This window comes from Daldinia loculata, assembly GCF_022478755.1.
Source record: "Daldinia loculata strain CBS 113971 unplaced genomic scaffold F4817scaffold_51, whole genome shotgun sequence".
NCBI classification, from domain to species: domain Eukaryota; kingdom Fungi; phylum Ascomycota; class Sordariomycetes; order Xylariales; family Hypoxylaceae; genus Daldinia; species Daldinia loculata.
Window position 1 is genome coordinate 221,304 of NW_026054905.1, and position 14,803 is coordinate 236,106.

The 14,803-nt window shown below is 45.7% G+C and overlaps 2 protein-coding genes across 2 annotated transcripts; one reads left to right on the forward strand and one right to left on the reverse strand.

The window, feature by feature from the left end:
• Positions 1 to 390: 390 nt before the first annotated feature.
• On the reverse strand, positions 391 to 3,943 carry F4817DRAFT_220728 (DNA polymerase phi-domain-containing protein). Its single transcript, XM_049298817.1, has 3 exons — positions 2,761 to 3,943; positions 2,317 to 2,710; positions 391 to 2,264 (listed from the first exon to the last, which is right to left on the reverse strand). The coding sequence occupies exons 1-3, from the start codon at positions 3,785 to 3,787 to the stop codon at positions 590 to 592; spliced, it is 3,096 nt and encodes a 1,031-aa protein (XP_049156151.1). The 5' UTR covers positions 3,788 to 3,943; the 3' UTR covers positions 391 to 589.
• Positions 3,944 to 11,920: 7,977 nt separating this feature from the next.
• Positions 11,921 to 13,758, forward strand: F4817DRAFT_318894 (Rhodanese-like protein; the record flags this gene model as incomplete). Its single annotated transcript, XM_049300986.1, has 4 exons — positions 11,921 to 12,156; positions 12,212 to 12,279; positions 12,341 to 12,563; positions 12,624 to 13,758. The coding sequence occupies 4 exons, from the start codon at positions 11,921 to 11,923 to the stop codon at positions 13,756 to 13,758; spliced, it is 1,662 nt and encodes a 553-aa protein (XP_049156152.1).
• Positions 13,759 to 14,803: the final 1,045 nt, after the last annotated feature.

A 14,803-nucleotide genomic window follows, 5' to 3' on the forward strand; every position in this document is an offset into this window, starting at 1 on the left:
AGAATGAAGCGACTGCATTCATGATTCAAGTCCACTTACGAACAAGCAGAAGCTAATAAATATTATAACTAAAAAGACGTTGCGACTAGTTCCGCGAACTTTTAAAATAGTTATTAATCCTCTATTCGGTAGGATCCAGGTGTTGAAGACGGTCCTCCTAGGGGGGTCCGAGAGGGAAAAAGCCGAGACGACAAAACCGATGGTACATAGGGAAATAGACCAGTGTGAGAAACTTAGATAGATAGCTCAACGGCGATAATAAAAATGATTCTCGTACAGGTTAGGCAGTTAATAGGCTTTCTAACTTACATATGTGTCTTCACATTCTTTTCGCTATCCACCTTTCGTATGTATCCCTCCACAATCCATGCCCCGCCCCCTTTACTAGTCCCGCAACTCATTTCTCAGCAATACGCGAAATCACCACGCCCAGATTATGCTTCATACGGAAAGGGGGTTCTACAAATATTATTACGAAGTATATTCGGTATGTTCGACTAACTCTATATATACCCGGATATCCACCCATTTAGCTAATGCAAATCTAGTTGCCTGGTTAACTAGCTACCTAATCCAGACGTAAACATTCTTACGACTCCCCTTCTTGCTGTTGTTGTGATTGTTGCTGGGCATTTGCCGCGTGTCCCATTCCCCAATTAACCCAGTCGGTGAAGAAGAACCCCGGTAGCTTGAGCGTGCCCTTTTGACACTCGGTAAACGTCTGCGCGTAGAGCGCATTGATGTCGTCGACGTGATCCCCGGCGGGGGCAACGGCGACAAGGCTCGATGCGACGAGTAAGCTGGCCATCGATGCCGCACGGCCGTAGGCGTGCGCTGCATCCTTAGCTGCCTGTTGGTGGATCTCGCGCATCAGCGCGAGTTGCGCTGTAGCGTCGAGCTCGTGCTTGTCGCCGGCGGCCCGTGCCTTCTTAAAGGCCTTGGAGAAGTTTTCAATAGCCGCGACTGCCTTGTTGGCGAGAGGCTTGGCGGTGGTGCTGTGTACGACTTCTAGGAGTGGTAGGAGGAGGCTGAAGGCTAGTGGGTTAGCGGCCTCGTGCTTGAGGTAGAGAGCGATGAAATCGAGGATGCGGTGCTTGAACACGATGACTGATTCCTTGGCGTCCTTCTTCTCCTTTTTCTTGCCTGTGTTCTTTGCCCTCTGCTTGAACACCTCGACGAGCTTGTCGTCTAGCGCCATCATCTCGGAATCAGTCATGTCCGAGTCGTTATCCGACGATTCAGCTTCTTTATCTTTGTCCAAGCGATGGCTTCCTAGGACCTTTGCGAGAGCGTCGTCAAGATCCGCAAGTTCTTTAGCATCTGCTTCTCCTTTCTGATCATCCTCCTCATCCTCATCCTCTTCATCTTCGTCGTCGTCGTCGTCATCACCGTCAGCCGTTGCCTCGGCGCCATTCAAAGTAACAAATTCAACGTCGGAGCCAAGTTCTGAGATTTCGTCCTCGTCCATGTCCTCGGCTTCATCTTCATCTTCAGACCCTGACTCTTCACCGTCGTCCATTTCTACATCCTCGTCCTCGAGGTTTTCAAATAGGGCTTGGTATCCTTTCTGATTTTCCTCCGCAAGAAGTGGCTCTGTTAGAAGCTCGAGAGCTTCGGAAGAAATTTGTGAAGTGAATGCCTCAAACACCTGCTCGCTAATCTGCCGCATCATTGGTGACTGTCGAGAGACTAACGCGAGCAATATCTCCACCAGAAGTTCCGAGCTACCACCTTCCTTGCTCTTCATCTTCTCGGAACATCTCTCTAAATCCTGGAGGATGCTGATAGCATCCGGTGCTCCATCATATAGTTGTAATATCGTAATAGCATATAGCAGAGCGAGGCCAACCGAGGCCCCAGCATTCTTGCTATCTGATTTTTTGCTTGCCTTCAGTAGTTTTCGTATGGCCTTCAGTGCGCTATCTCGTTCAGCCTTTATCTCATCGCCCATATTCACTGCCGTAGGCTCGACAGAGATAACCGCATTACAGAGATATTCGGCATCATCTCGACGCCTCATGACCTTTCCAATAGTAGACGCGAGTAATCTGCGGAATGTTTCTCTTGATTTCTCCGATAATTCTGGTTTAAACTGCTTCTGTACAGAATATGCACATGCCGCTAGTTCTTTTACGCCAAGCTCGGCGACATTCGTACTCTCGTTATCGCTCGAGGCTTCGGATGCAGGCTTTGCTTGGGTGGCCAATTTAGACACGTAGCCGGCATATACCTGTCTAAGCTTTTCGACATCGTTGGCTGAACAACTACTAGTTGGTTAATTGACTGAGCTATTTTTAGAATGATACAAAAACTTACTCGTTCGCGACTACGGGATCTCGAAGAAGCTTAAGAACATTCTTCGCATTTTCCGGAGTAGCCCACTGTAGCAGGTTCTCGACAGTCTTGGTACTCGTTCGTTGATCGAAGTCGTAAGCCCCAGCTTTTCCAATTAGCTCGTTTAGGACTAGTAACAGGAGTTCTGGCGAGGCTTGCACAGCTTTCTCGATCGATTGGAGACTTTTCAGCGCAGCCCGATGGAGATATCGATCCTCCTTGGCAGCTTGGTTCATCAGACACTTCATTAAATTCCGAGTAAATAATTCCTTAGCAAACTTGGCTTTTCCTGTCGCAAACCCAAGGAGGAACTTTTGAAATATGACGAAACCCCGAAATTTTTGCGCGTCGGAAGCATTCTTGGAGAAGAGACTATCTAGAATTTAAATTAGAATAGTCAATATGTCACGCGCAGAAAGTACTTACCATCAATAACAGTAGTCCAGAATAGTTTCAGCTGGTCTTTGCTCTGCTTTCCGTCTGTCTCTTGACTAAGGAATGTCGCGAGTAAAATATCCCAAACAAAATGCAACTGGGCGCTCCAGCCACCTTGCTTGGTTTTGGCGACGGCCGCGTCCTCTCCGTTATCTTGTGCCACGTTATCCTTCAATACCCGAGCCACTTCGGACAGTACACTCGGATTCATAGGATCATGCCAGGGCTTTGCCGGTGTTTTCAGGTTAGGATAGCAACTTCGCGCCTTCATCCAGATAGCAATGCCCTCTGCGGTCTTGCCGAGCCCAATATCAGACAATTTCTGGAGCGTTGCCTCCGCTCTCGCCTGTCCCATCTGGGGTAGCGATTCCACGATAACCCATCCACAGTGCGATCTCATCCAGACTTTCTTCTCAGCCATATTTAACAGCAAATCCAGGACTTTTGGCCATCGCGATTCTTCATCGAAAAGGATCTTAGACTCTACAAAACATTGTAGACCAAAAAGTCGACCAAAGTAACAGTCTCTCTCCTCCTGCCCGGGGATATTCCCGCTAGAGGTTGTTTTTTCCACCAGGATATTCAGCACCTTATCGAATGTTAAGCCAGTGTATTTTGACTCGGCGAGGTTCTTCGGACCGAACAGCTGATTCAGTATTTCTGCTAATACAAGGCTAAAGCCCACTCGGGATGCATTACGTGAGCTCGCAAGGCCACGAAATAGACGATTATCGAGATGCCTTTCAAGTGCGGCTTCCGAGGAGACCAGAAGCCCGGTCACGAGCGCATCGGCGGCAGCAATTCGTTCGTCGCTATCGGCACTTCCAAGCAATTCGTATATCTTGGCTTCCCGTTTTCGAGCTTCGCTATTCAAAGTTTCCGTAAAAGGGGATTTTTCTAAGTCGAGACTAAGAGCTTCGGCACCATTTGGCAGAGACTGTTCCGTTTTTGCTCGCTTCTGCGTAGGCTGGCTACCATTGGGACCAGCCTTGTTGGCGCTGCGCTTCCTTTTGCCCATTGTAAAGATTCTTGAGATATTATTTCTAACGAATGTGAAAGAAAGGGTAATTCAGACTTTGGTTCAATTGATTTCGTCAATTGGTCCAGTTCTTACAGTAATATTGTAGTAGCATGCGCTGAGGACATCGATGTTATTAAATTCCGAGTTGCAACTTTTTTTTTTTCTTTGCGACGATAAGATTCTGATAAGATTTTTGATAAGATCTCGATAAGATCCTGCCACTTTTCGCAACTCTAAAAGCCCCAAATAAAGCAGGCGGTCAATTAGTGCTGGCTAGCGTACCCACACCCCACCATTCTAGGTTGCGCTAGGTTAGCAGGTACTTTTACGCGTCGCGTAAAACTGACGTGAGCTAATTTTGTAAGTACAATTTGACGTCATACCCAAACAACAATACGAGGCTCTTATTCTTCCCCGCCCGAAAACAATTCAACTTAAAAGTTGGATGGTTGTTGTTGTAAATGCTCTTTCTGGACCCAAATTCAAGCATTGAATACCTATGTTGTATTCAGGCTACTAGCATTTAGGCTAGGAGTCACATTACAAAACCTCTTGACGATCTATCAACATCCATCTTAGCAAACTATCAATGTCACTACCAATTGTCAACTTAGCTCTATTATAGCAAGGACCAATGCAAGTTCCTGCTGCTTAGCGCTATGTGCTTAGGCCAAGTTTATCAGTAGTGTATTCCGGTAATGTGGTGGATTTAACTTTCAATAGTTCCCCTTCCCCTCGTTCTTGTAGGGATTCTCGCGGGTGTGATCAGCTGCCTCGGAGCTCATTCGGCGCTTATACTCGACGTAGATTTCACGTACGCTTTGATAAGTTAGATTACCATGCGGGGCCCCTTAGTAGACCTGCAATGAGGTATGTGAGGCTGTCGTGGCATCGTGCGTATATAAACATCTATAGCGTAAAGTGGCATATGATGGAGACCATGCAATCCACCTATGTACCTAAGTATTTAACACTCTAGTCATTCAACCAGTATTATTCTAATTATATCGTAGCTAGAAGACCCAGAATTAAACAGATAGATGCTGCTTATACCAGTTGCTTCAACTACTAACTAGTGCCCTTGTTGAAGGGAAAAGATTAAGTCAAGGTACTATTGGACAGTTTCCGATAGCTGTTAGAGCTTCAAGAAGTATAAGTTATAAAGTGGATGCTATCTATACCAAAGAGACAGGCACAGCAGAGAATTAAGAGTTACAGTGTCGAAATTGTTCTTAATTGAGGTTATAATATCCCTTTGCTCAATTCTATTAAGACGATATAAATACAGACACTGAGACAATGCAGTCATAAACGGGATTCCTATTAAAATTAGCGCCAATGTTTGACAGTGAGTGAGACAGCAGATGAATGAGCATGTAGGATTGCTTACCTAGAATTTGCCTATGGCAGCGTCATATAAGGTCGTCATTTTTCAATTACACACCAAGACCGGCGATGAGTTTGAAACTATAGATAAGTTTTAGTATCGATGATAGATGGTTTGATCAACAGAAGGATATCGAAAATGGGACTTATGATGACGATGTTTTATCTTGATAGAAATATGACATTAGTAGAATAAGACATGTTATATATGTAGCTATTTAAATAACATATGGGTTTTAATAGATTAGTACCTGGTAGCTCTTTAACACCTCACTAATTTCAGCCATTATATGCCCGAGTTTACGAGGGGTTATTGTGTCGAATTTTTTCCATGGCCCAAATAGGAAAGTAACTCAATGGGCAGTATATGGCACGTGCGCAATTATGTAAACTCGGGCATATTGTGCAGCCCGCAGGGCTGCCTCCAGTTAAACATATTTCTCACATGCTTCTTTCGATGGATAACATTTTACCTAACGTGTGACATTTCAATACACAAAGGCCGACAACAGTTAGTTAGGCTAAAGAGCTAATAAGATATTATTTTTCAAATATATCCCTAACTTGTATAGGTATACAGGGAATAACTACTCGAGCATATGCGTGAGGACCTAGGTATTCTAATACATCTTAAGTCGATGCATATGGGTTTAGAGATATTATTTGGCCGAAGTGTTATATATGGAAACAATTGATAGATATTGGAAAATACCCCGGTTGTTTAGTATCAACGATTCATGAGCAATACGTGGTTAATACCACTATTGTACTTGTCTATGGGTAAATATATAATGATATTGATACCTAATAGAACGTATAGTTAAGTTTCTACGTATAACTACCTTGTCTTATATTCAAATAGCAAGTGGAGGACTTGGAGAGAGAAGTCTCTTACTAGAACATGGACACTACGTCTAGCTATATAACTGGTGTCAACTCTGGTAGTTGCTAGTCTTTCCATGATTACGGGGCCTCAGAGCTTGTGCTATATTTTAATTCACTGTTTTACTTAGTTCTCGTGTAGTTGCTGCGCTGAGTTCTATGTATCTAATATGACTAACATAATTGGCCAATGCAATTTTCACAGTTAATGGAATGTTGAATAATTACACCCGAGTCTTGGTGAAAGACGCATCTGTTTAGATTATACCAAATATATTTCCCCAAATCGAACTACTTAAGGTAGGAATACCGAGTTATTGCAATGCGACAAAGTTCGGTGGTAGTTAGTTAAGGGACTAAGCTGGTTCCATTACGCTCATAGGGAGCCCCGTGGCTACTTGAGGCTCTGGATGGTATGGCGTATGGAAATCATACCACTAGAACCTGTCAAAATACTGTAGAAACATAAGCATCTGCGCCATTTTCCATGAATCATACTCTCTCAGAAGCAGCTTACTCTCGCGTTAGGAAGCTGAATCCTGTCGGCATGTGATCAAACGGTGCATTCGATCAGGATTCCCGAATCCTAAAGGAACCGAACTAACCGCTCCGGTAACTTGAACAATTCATATATGCGAAGGATTGAATGATTTAATAGCCTATTATATCTCCCATGGTCCTTTTGAATTGCAATGTCTTGGACGATGCTAACGTTGAATGTGTATATAACTAAACTAAGCCAGTCGGTGCCGCAGATATATGGGCCTGTCTGCCGCGCTCGGAATAAAGGGAAGAACGGTGCATGACATCTGATGACGATATTATGCGGCTCTGATGGAAACATTGTACGTACATTGTACGTACATTTCGTGTTGGAAGAACGCTAAACAGGATTTTCCAATTCTCTATGTACGACCCATTCGCATGGACTTGGTCGTTTCAGACGCTGCGGCAGTCAGGTGAGATGGGTTGGCTGTGTGAATTGAGGTCCGTCGAAACGGGCCAATCGGTGATCCTTAGTCTAACCGTTATTGGTTCCAACTTCCAGGAGGGCGTAATAAAATCGATCGCATCTGGATGGCCCAGAGTCTCAGACGGCCAGGGCTGCAAGGTTGCATAGGATTTCGAAAATGCAACTCTGGAGATCCGAGCTTCCCCAAGCTCCCCTGTCTTTTGCCCGCAGCTTTAAGCTCTTTGAAGCTTAGCCGCCCCTCGTGATATCGTGATGGACATGGGTAAATGTTTACGGTGACACGCGAGCTTGCGCGTTCTTGGTATTTACTTTGTGTACTTGTTAAACAACCCCTCTTCTTCCCATCTTCCCATCTTCCCAACTCCGCATCTCGGCGGACACTTACGGGTTACCCCCCTTGTTAGATATCAAACAAGCTCGTGCAATCTGAATCACACACAATTATGTATATGATCACAGTCGTATCCAACTGCTGGCGGGTCCTGTTAAATAGAAGATGGCACCATATGTTGTCTTATTAGAAATAGCCGCTTATTCTCCTGATTTCACGAATCGCTAGTGGCTTCAAAAAGTATTCTAGGTGTTCTAGATTAAAGGGTTTGTTATCTAAGGGATTACCTAGTCTGGAAGTAGGACTTCTTTTTCTTGCGACAGCTGAAGGTCTCACTAAACAGGCGCCTTGGGCTCGGGGATAGTAAGCGCGAGGTCGGCAAGGCAATCTGACCATCTCATTGGGTCTTCAGCTGCTTTCTTCCCCGACTACTGTGATTCGCCTTATCATGCTCGTTGCTGCACATTTATGCAGGTCATCCGAAGGCGGTCAGCACGACAGCACGACAGCACCCGATTATGTATGAAATGTAAACAATCAACAGTGATCAAGATCTCAATACCTTTGGGTCTGGTTTGTTGCAAAATGTCGACTATTGTAGCACGCATGTTTCCGACCGGGTGTTCCGTCTAAGTGCGCCGGTGCGAAGCCATTTAACCTAGAGACTATGCCGATAGTTCGGCTGCGCGAAGGTGTGCAGGCTAGAGAGCGGCCATGAAGATCCTGCTTTTTGTAGGAACATATAAATGACGTCTACTACTACGAGCTAGGAGATCGTGGCCGTCAATGTGCGATCGAAGACGGTCCACATACTATCGATTTTGTTTCCCTGTCGTTTAAAAAGCTACCGAAAGGGAGCCGACAAAGGCAAATCCGGAGTATCCCCAGGTTTAAAAAGTTGCTGGTGGCTTGGACCGGTGCGTGCAATTAATTTATCCTTTATGTGATATATCTAGGGCTTCGCGTTGCCGTAGAGATGAACGGATCCAACATTTGGATTAGGAATAATGGATATCGAGTAAATAAAACCCCCTTTTCAAACTTCAAATTAAGGCTTTGTTACCTCAATTTGAGCTTGTGAAAATAATTTCCCCGAGTGAGGCTCAAAGCGTAAGGGGTGTTGGGAGTCTTTAAAAGTTCTAGAGCTACCTAGTTCCTCCACATCGTCGTACAGTACGTCCGCTCGCCTGCGGCCATAGCACCGTAAGCGTCGGTGAGGTTCAAATTTTCAAATGGACTGATGGGGCTTACGCTTGTTAAGTCCAATCACTACCGGACACGCCGCAAGTAAGTCTGGGATTGATAATGAATGTCATTTCGATATTGTAAAAAGCACACCATCAGCTACTCAATACTGTCTAGATTGAAAAAATAGCTTTAAGGGCTAGCTGGCAAAAAATACCGATTACTTATGACTTATCAGTGCGGCCCGGAAGAAGGTTCCTTGTCATTTTCTCCCTCAATAGGTCCCAACACATAGTAATACTATGTATGTACCTATATATGTAGACGACGGTAATCCATGCGTATAGCAAACTAGGGTCGTGCTTATTGATGCAAGCACCGTAGCAACCGTCAGAAGCTAGGTAATAAAGCAAAGAAGCCCCGAAAGATCCTTCAGCGCACTGTATCGTGGAACCCCGGAACCCATTCGAAGCTCCATCGTAGTTAATATACTGTTCGCATCTGGTAGAAGTACAATACAGTCATATATTCGAAACAGAATATCCGTCAAAAACATGCAATGGTCTCTCAAGCGACAGGATTCCTCAATGGCTTACAAGATCTGGGGTAACATAATTGCGTTACCTGACGGCGTAGGTATTGGTGCTCGGCTTAGGATGCTCGGAGACGCGGGTCCGACTACCGGCAAATGGACATTGCCGGATTAAAGAATCAGCCCAGTACGCAGGGTTCATCCTCAAGCAAAAATACCATCTGCCCAGTCTGCTATTTGCTTTAGCGTAGAATATCGTCAAACTGCCCTGGCGGACATCTGGTAATCTTTATAAAAGAACCGAGACTCTCAAGAAGCAATAAGACATAAATAAACGTGGTTATGAATCAGGTAATCTAGACCAAGACAGCCTCATTCCCCTGGCTAAGTGAATTGTTCCGGGCAAATATTATCTTCATTGCAGCCGGCGAAGTTCTATATGGAATCAAGACTTGACAATTTCACTAGCCGGGTAAAGTGACGACACTATGCAAGATACGTAGAAAAACGTAGTCATAACGTAGTCGAGTTATTCCGAGGAAGGCTGACGACCGTGCCATGCTTTGGGAGATTTTTTTTTTTTCGAAACTTCCGCCCGAATAGCTCGTCTCAGCCAGCAAAACCTTGCAATTGATACCAGGGCTAATAGCCAAACGCTGGAGACTAATTGGTGGGCCCGTATATATGTACAAACAGATGCACTCGTCACGGGCTAGGGTATTCCCTAGACTAGACGACGAATACGTCCTTCTGATGTTTTAAAGCCTGTATGAGATATCAGTATGAAATACCTATCTGCAAGACGATCGCCGAGTAGGTATAGGGCGGAAGCTAAGCTATGGTATGCATAATTTTCAGATGCATCAACATGTCGATAATATACGGGTTGTTACCTCGGGTAGCTGCTAGCTAAGAGGATGAACACCTACATAGGAAGATGACAGAGTGACTGTACTGTATATAAGTATTTGGTATATAGGTATATAATAGGATGTTGGTGGTGAGAGGAACGGTAGCGACGGTACGTTTCCGCGTGTTATACTACTTTCGTACGAGCTATCTATGGATAGGACTACTTAAAACCAAGCTCTCTACTCACTCGGGTGAACATGTCTGACGAAGGATGATCAAGCACCCGGGCGGAAGAACTGTCTCACTGAGCATTGAGCATTGATTCGGCAGCTTTCGCTTGTGGGATCGCAATTATTAACATACCTAGCCCAGGGATGTGGATAGCATGTATGTACCTTAGGATGTAGATACGTACATAAGTGTACACATAAGTGGACGTATCTGTATCTCCTCCACCCGGACGAATTGAATGATACACGTACCTGATGTACCTGATGTAGATGACCTATTCAGCTCGTGTTAGAGGATAGGCAATCCGAGTTTTGGGTCCATGATCTGCATATGCTGCAAATATAGAACCATCAGGGCTTTGCTTGATACATACACTAATGGATGTTTGTGAATTTCAGGGCTTAAGATACAGTACTAAATAGTACTAAATAACTAGCAAAAAAGGATAGAAATACAAGGCTTGCAAGGCATTCACCGCTAAAGCTTACTGGTTGCTAGGTATGATGTAACCAATTCACACGTTTCTTGCTACAAAGAATAGCTTCTAGCAATTTTAGCGCCCCGCTGTCCCACCAATGGAACCAATCCCACTTGGTACCCTGGCGGCTTGGCGGGTAAAACAGTGAGTAACGACACCTAGGCACCTGGTAGCTGCCATTTTCAGCTACAGGGCAACCTGGGCAACGGCAAGCACCCACTGGATTGCCCTGACGACGGTAAGTTAGTGGGCACTGAAAAAGGCTGTCCTGCACTGGGATTGGATGCGCAAGCCTAGGACAGGCTGTGTTACCTCGCAACCACTATTGTAACTGATTTCTCCACACTACTTGGCTACCGGCTTCTGCAAACCGTCAGCTAGAGAACAAAAAGCATCAAAACCCCTTCTGCCTTTTTCACATTCACTTCTTCCCTCCTACAGCCGACCTCTTAAAGTCGACGTCCCTTTCTCAACAACACCTAGGTGCCGCTTTCTACGACCAGTTTATACACGTCTCTTAGGGGTAGACGTGTTCGGCATAATAGAGTGTTCATCTCGGTGTCGTTTAGACGGGACGATCTAATCAGATCTGATCTACAGTTCACTGGTCACTGGCTTAGGGATTTATTCGATACTGCACCGATAGACTTAACGACCAATTCGCCACATCCGATAGACAATTGACTCCTAAGCGTGCTATAGGGAAAGCCGTGCATCTTCTATCTTCTACTTACACCTGGACCACCGACCTTCCTATTTAGGCAATTCTTGCTTCGCAGTTCAGCTGCACAAGGTACGTGCGAACATTATTTGGATATAGCTTCACCCCGCAATATTCAAATACAGGAAACTCTGAATAGGCGCATCTGAACTATTAAATCTGCAATTATACTATAACAGTTAGAATTGGCGAGATCTGAGAACTAAAAGTTTTGTAAATCTAGTCCCTTGTACATAAAATTCGGTATTTAAGTCCAATTCGACCGAATCCTACGCCAATTGGAATCCACGATTACGAAACTGCCTAATTCCTTAGACTTAAACATCGTCTCGATCGGCCATTAAACTCTCTGGTATATACAGGAGCTTCAAGGAATTTAGTAAGAGTTGGTTTCTGGGAGATTAGATACAACCTGTTACATCATAGAATACGGGGAGCATTCGTTAATTACGGCGCTCGGTATATTACAGTCGTATCCTACAAGTCGATTGTATTCGGAAGTAAACATTGAGGAGTAAAGGTTATTATCGTACATCCTCAGTTTTGTCATTCATCAACCATGGATGCCTCTTCGCCTTTGGCGGCCATGCGCCCCACCCCGACTCCGGCTTGGGGACAACAGTCTCGCCATTATTTGCCTTCTCGGAACCCTTTCGGATCCGGTAACATTGCTATTCGCGAGCAGCTACATCGATCTAATCCTGATTATTTCAACTCGACAGTCCGAGGTTCTTCTCCCGCTGCTAGTCTCGCAGCAGACCTTTCGCAAAACTTCCGAATTGATAGCGAGGATAGGTGTGTTGAAAACACATAATGCTGAAGGCGGATTCGTACTAACGTGGTTAATTAGTCCCCGATTCCCTACTCCGCGTCGTGCACTTTTCACATCAAATATGATGGAAGCCATCGAGAATCGGGGTATGTCAGAACAAGTGCCTTCGGTGCGGCAAGCGGGCGTCAAATACTAATATCTAGATAGGCTACGTAACGACTCCCCCGCTACCAGTCACCTCCTCTCCTTTGAGAGGATACGATGCCATGGATATCTCACCCTTGCCTAATAAGGAGCCATTCTGTAGCTCATTCGAGGTTGCCTCACCTACGCCTCAGGGGACGCCTGGGGATGATGTGATGATGGAGTCGCCTATACCTGTGACCCGGCAATCTTGTATGGGCCTGGAGCCGTCGAAGGTGTTGTTTGAGTAGGTTCTATATTATGGAAAAAACTGGCATGATCTTAACAGTACTGATAAGAGGCACAGTAGCCGAAAGCGAGGAGGATTGCGCCGACCCTCTTTATCTCGAGCTAAGGGGCACTCTACCAGCACTCTTCTCTCGACTAAGTTGCATCCAGAAAATCAAGTTTCTGCTTTCCGCTTTGGGCCCCAATCTGCAACCATGTCTCCTGGCGACTGTTTCGACGACTCTCCCCTTCAAGATCGGAGACCCTCTACGGCGCATAGCCCTACTCCTGGCAATGCTGGCTGTGCCCGGTCAAAGGCTCAGTTCGCAACGCTTAACGGGGCTCGAGATATTCGCACAGGTTCAGGTTCCCCTATTCCCAGCCACGTTCGTCGGATCTCAAACCCATTCGCACGACCTCGTCGGCAGTACCGTCGATCGATCAGCATGTTTGACAGCCCAGATGATATTGTCAAGGCTAGCTCGGAAGAACCTATTTCTCATAGCACGTTGCAATCCGTGATGGACGTCGAGGAATCCCAAGACCCGATTCTACCTCATTTCTACCCGGATGGCGAGAACGATAGCATCCCGAGAATTTCGAGAGATACTTTCCTTGATGTGTTAGATGGAAAATTCAACGATATTTACACGCAGAAGATGGTGATCGACTGTCGATTCGAATATGAGTATGATGGAGGTCATATTGATGCGGCTATCAACTACAATGACAAGGAACTCCTTGCGAAGCACCTCTTCGAGAACCCTATGGATGGGAAGACACTGTTGATTTTCCATTGCGAATATTCTGCTTGCCGTGCACCAATGATGGCCCGCCACATCCGGGCATCGGACCGCATGGTCAACGCCGAGTACTATCCGAGACTTACGTATCCAGAAGTCTATATCCTGGATGGAGGATATAGCGAGTTCTTTATTGAGAATCGCGAACGATGCTATCCCCAAGCCTACGTCGAGATGGGCGCTGAGGAGCATGCTAGAACTTGTGAGCGCGAATTGGGCAAGTTGCAACAGAAGAGAAAAGGTCTGGGTAGAGCCAAGACCTTTGCTTTTGGGCATCGAGAGTCGATGGTTCAAGCTTCTCCTACCGCCCCTGAAAGACGCTATGAACACCCTTCGCCGGTCATGATGATTGGCAACTCACCGATCCTTGGCAACAACCGATCGCCTGCCCGCCGCATGGCATCCTTTTAAATACCCACAGGCCTTTTCTAGGCCAGAGCAACCCGAGACCATTGTCTCTCTCTCCTTGACAATACTAGTCGTTGCACCGCCTTCATCAATTCTTTCATGTCCTTATTTCCGACTGGGTTATTTGATTTAGTCGACTTCGTTTTTATTATACCCATTTTTTCATTTCAGCATTAGACAGGCATTTGCATAGCATACCGGCCGGTTGCATTGCCCTGAGCTATGTTGGATCCGGTATCTAATTTGCTCATTGGCCGGTGCCTTTTTTTTTTTTAATCCTCATAATGTGTTATCAGAGCATGGCGTATGGTTTTAAGGGTCTGGCGTCTGGTCTTTTTCCCCCCAGACACCCGACCTATTCTTTCGACGGACATCGAAGCTTAGGCTTTCGAGTCCCAACGTCGAGATATCCTGTTCTGCACTTCCATTTCGTGAGGTGCCAACTCACGAATCGCTTATTTCCTTACGACTCTGATCACTATTTTCTACGATTTCGATGCTTCCTCAGCAACACGAGGAGTACTACGTCCGATATGATCGCGGTCCATCACGATCCACACTACTTGCCACTACGATTTCCTTGTTTTTTTTATGCATTCCGGAACTTTTTCGGCACGAAGACCCGCATTACTCGCCCCAGATGAAGACGTACTATTTACGCAACCCAAGCAGGAAGCCATGCCATGAACGAGATGCACTTTGGGCGAAGTGCAGGGGGGTTTGGCAAAGAGGTTACACATTGCGTCGCAGACGTTTAGGAGACCAGATTGACTGCGGATACGGGAAGGGTTAGTTGTAAAACCAAAATGGGGGGCCCACGTTATTTTCCATGTATTAATGCACTGGGATTTGGCGTTAGGGCTCGTGGTTTTCAACGTGATTATACCTTCCTACTCATCTTGGGTGCAGGATTCATTAGCTTGACCATCTTGCTGCCGGTTTGTACATTAGTTACTACTGCTTTGATACCTGGTCCCTAGAGGTTTGCTGTTGTGGACGCATGGATTTATTTGCGCTCCAGGGGGGGTGGTGGATGATACCCGGTTAA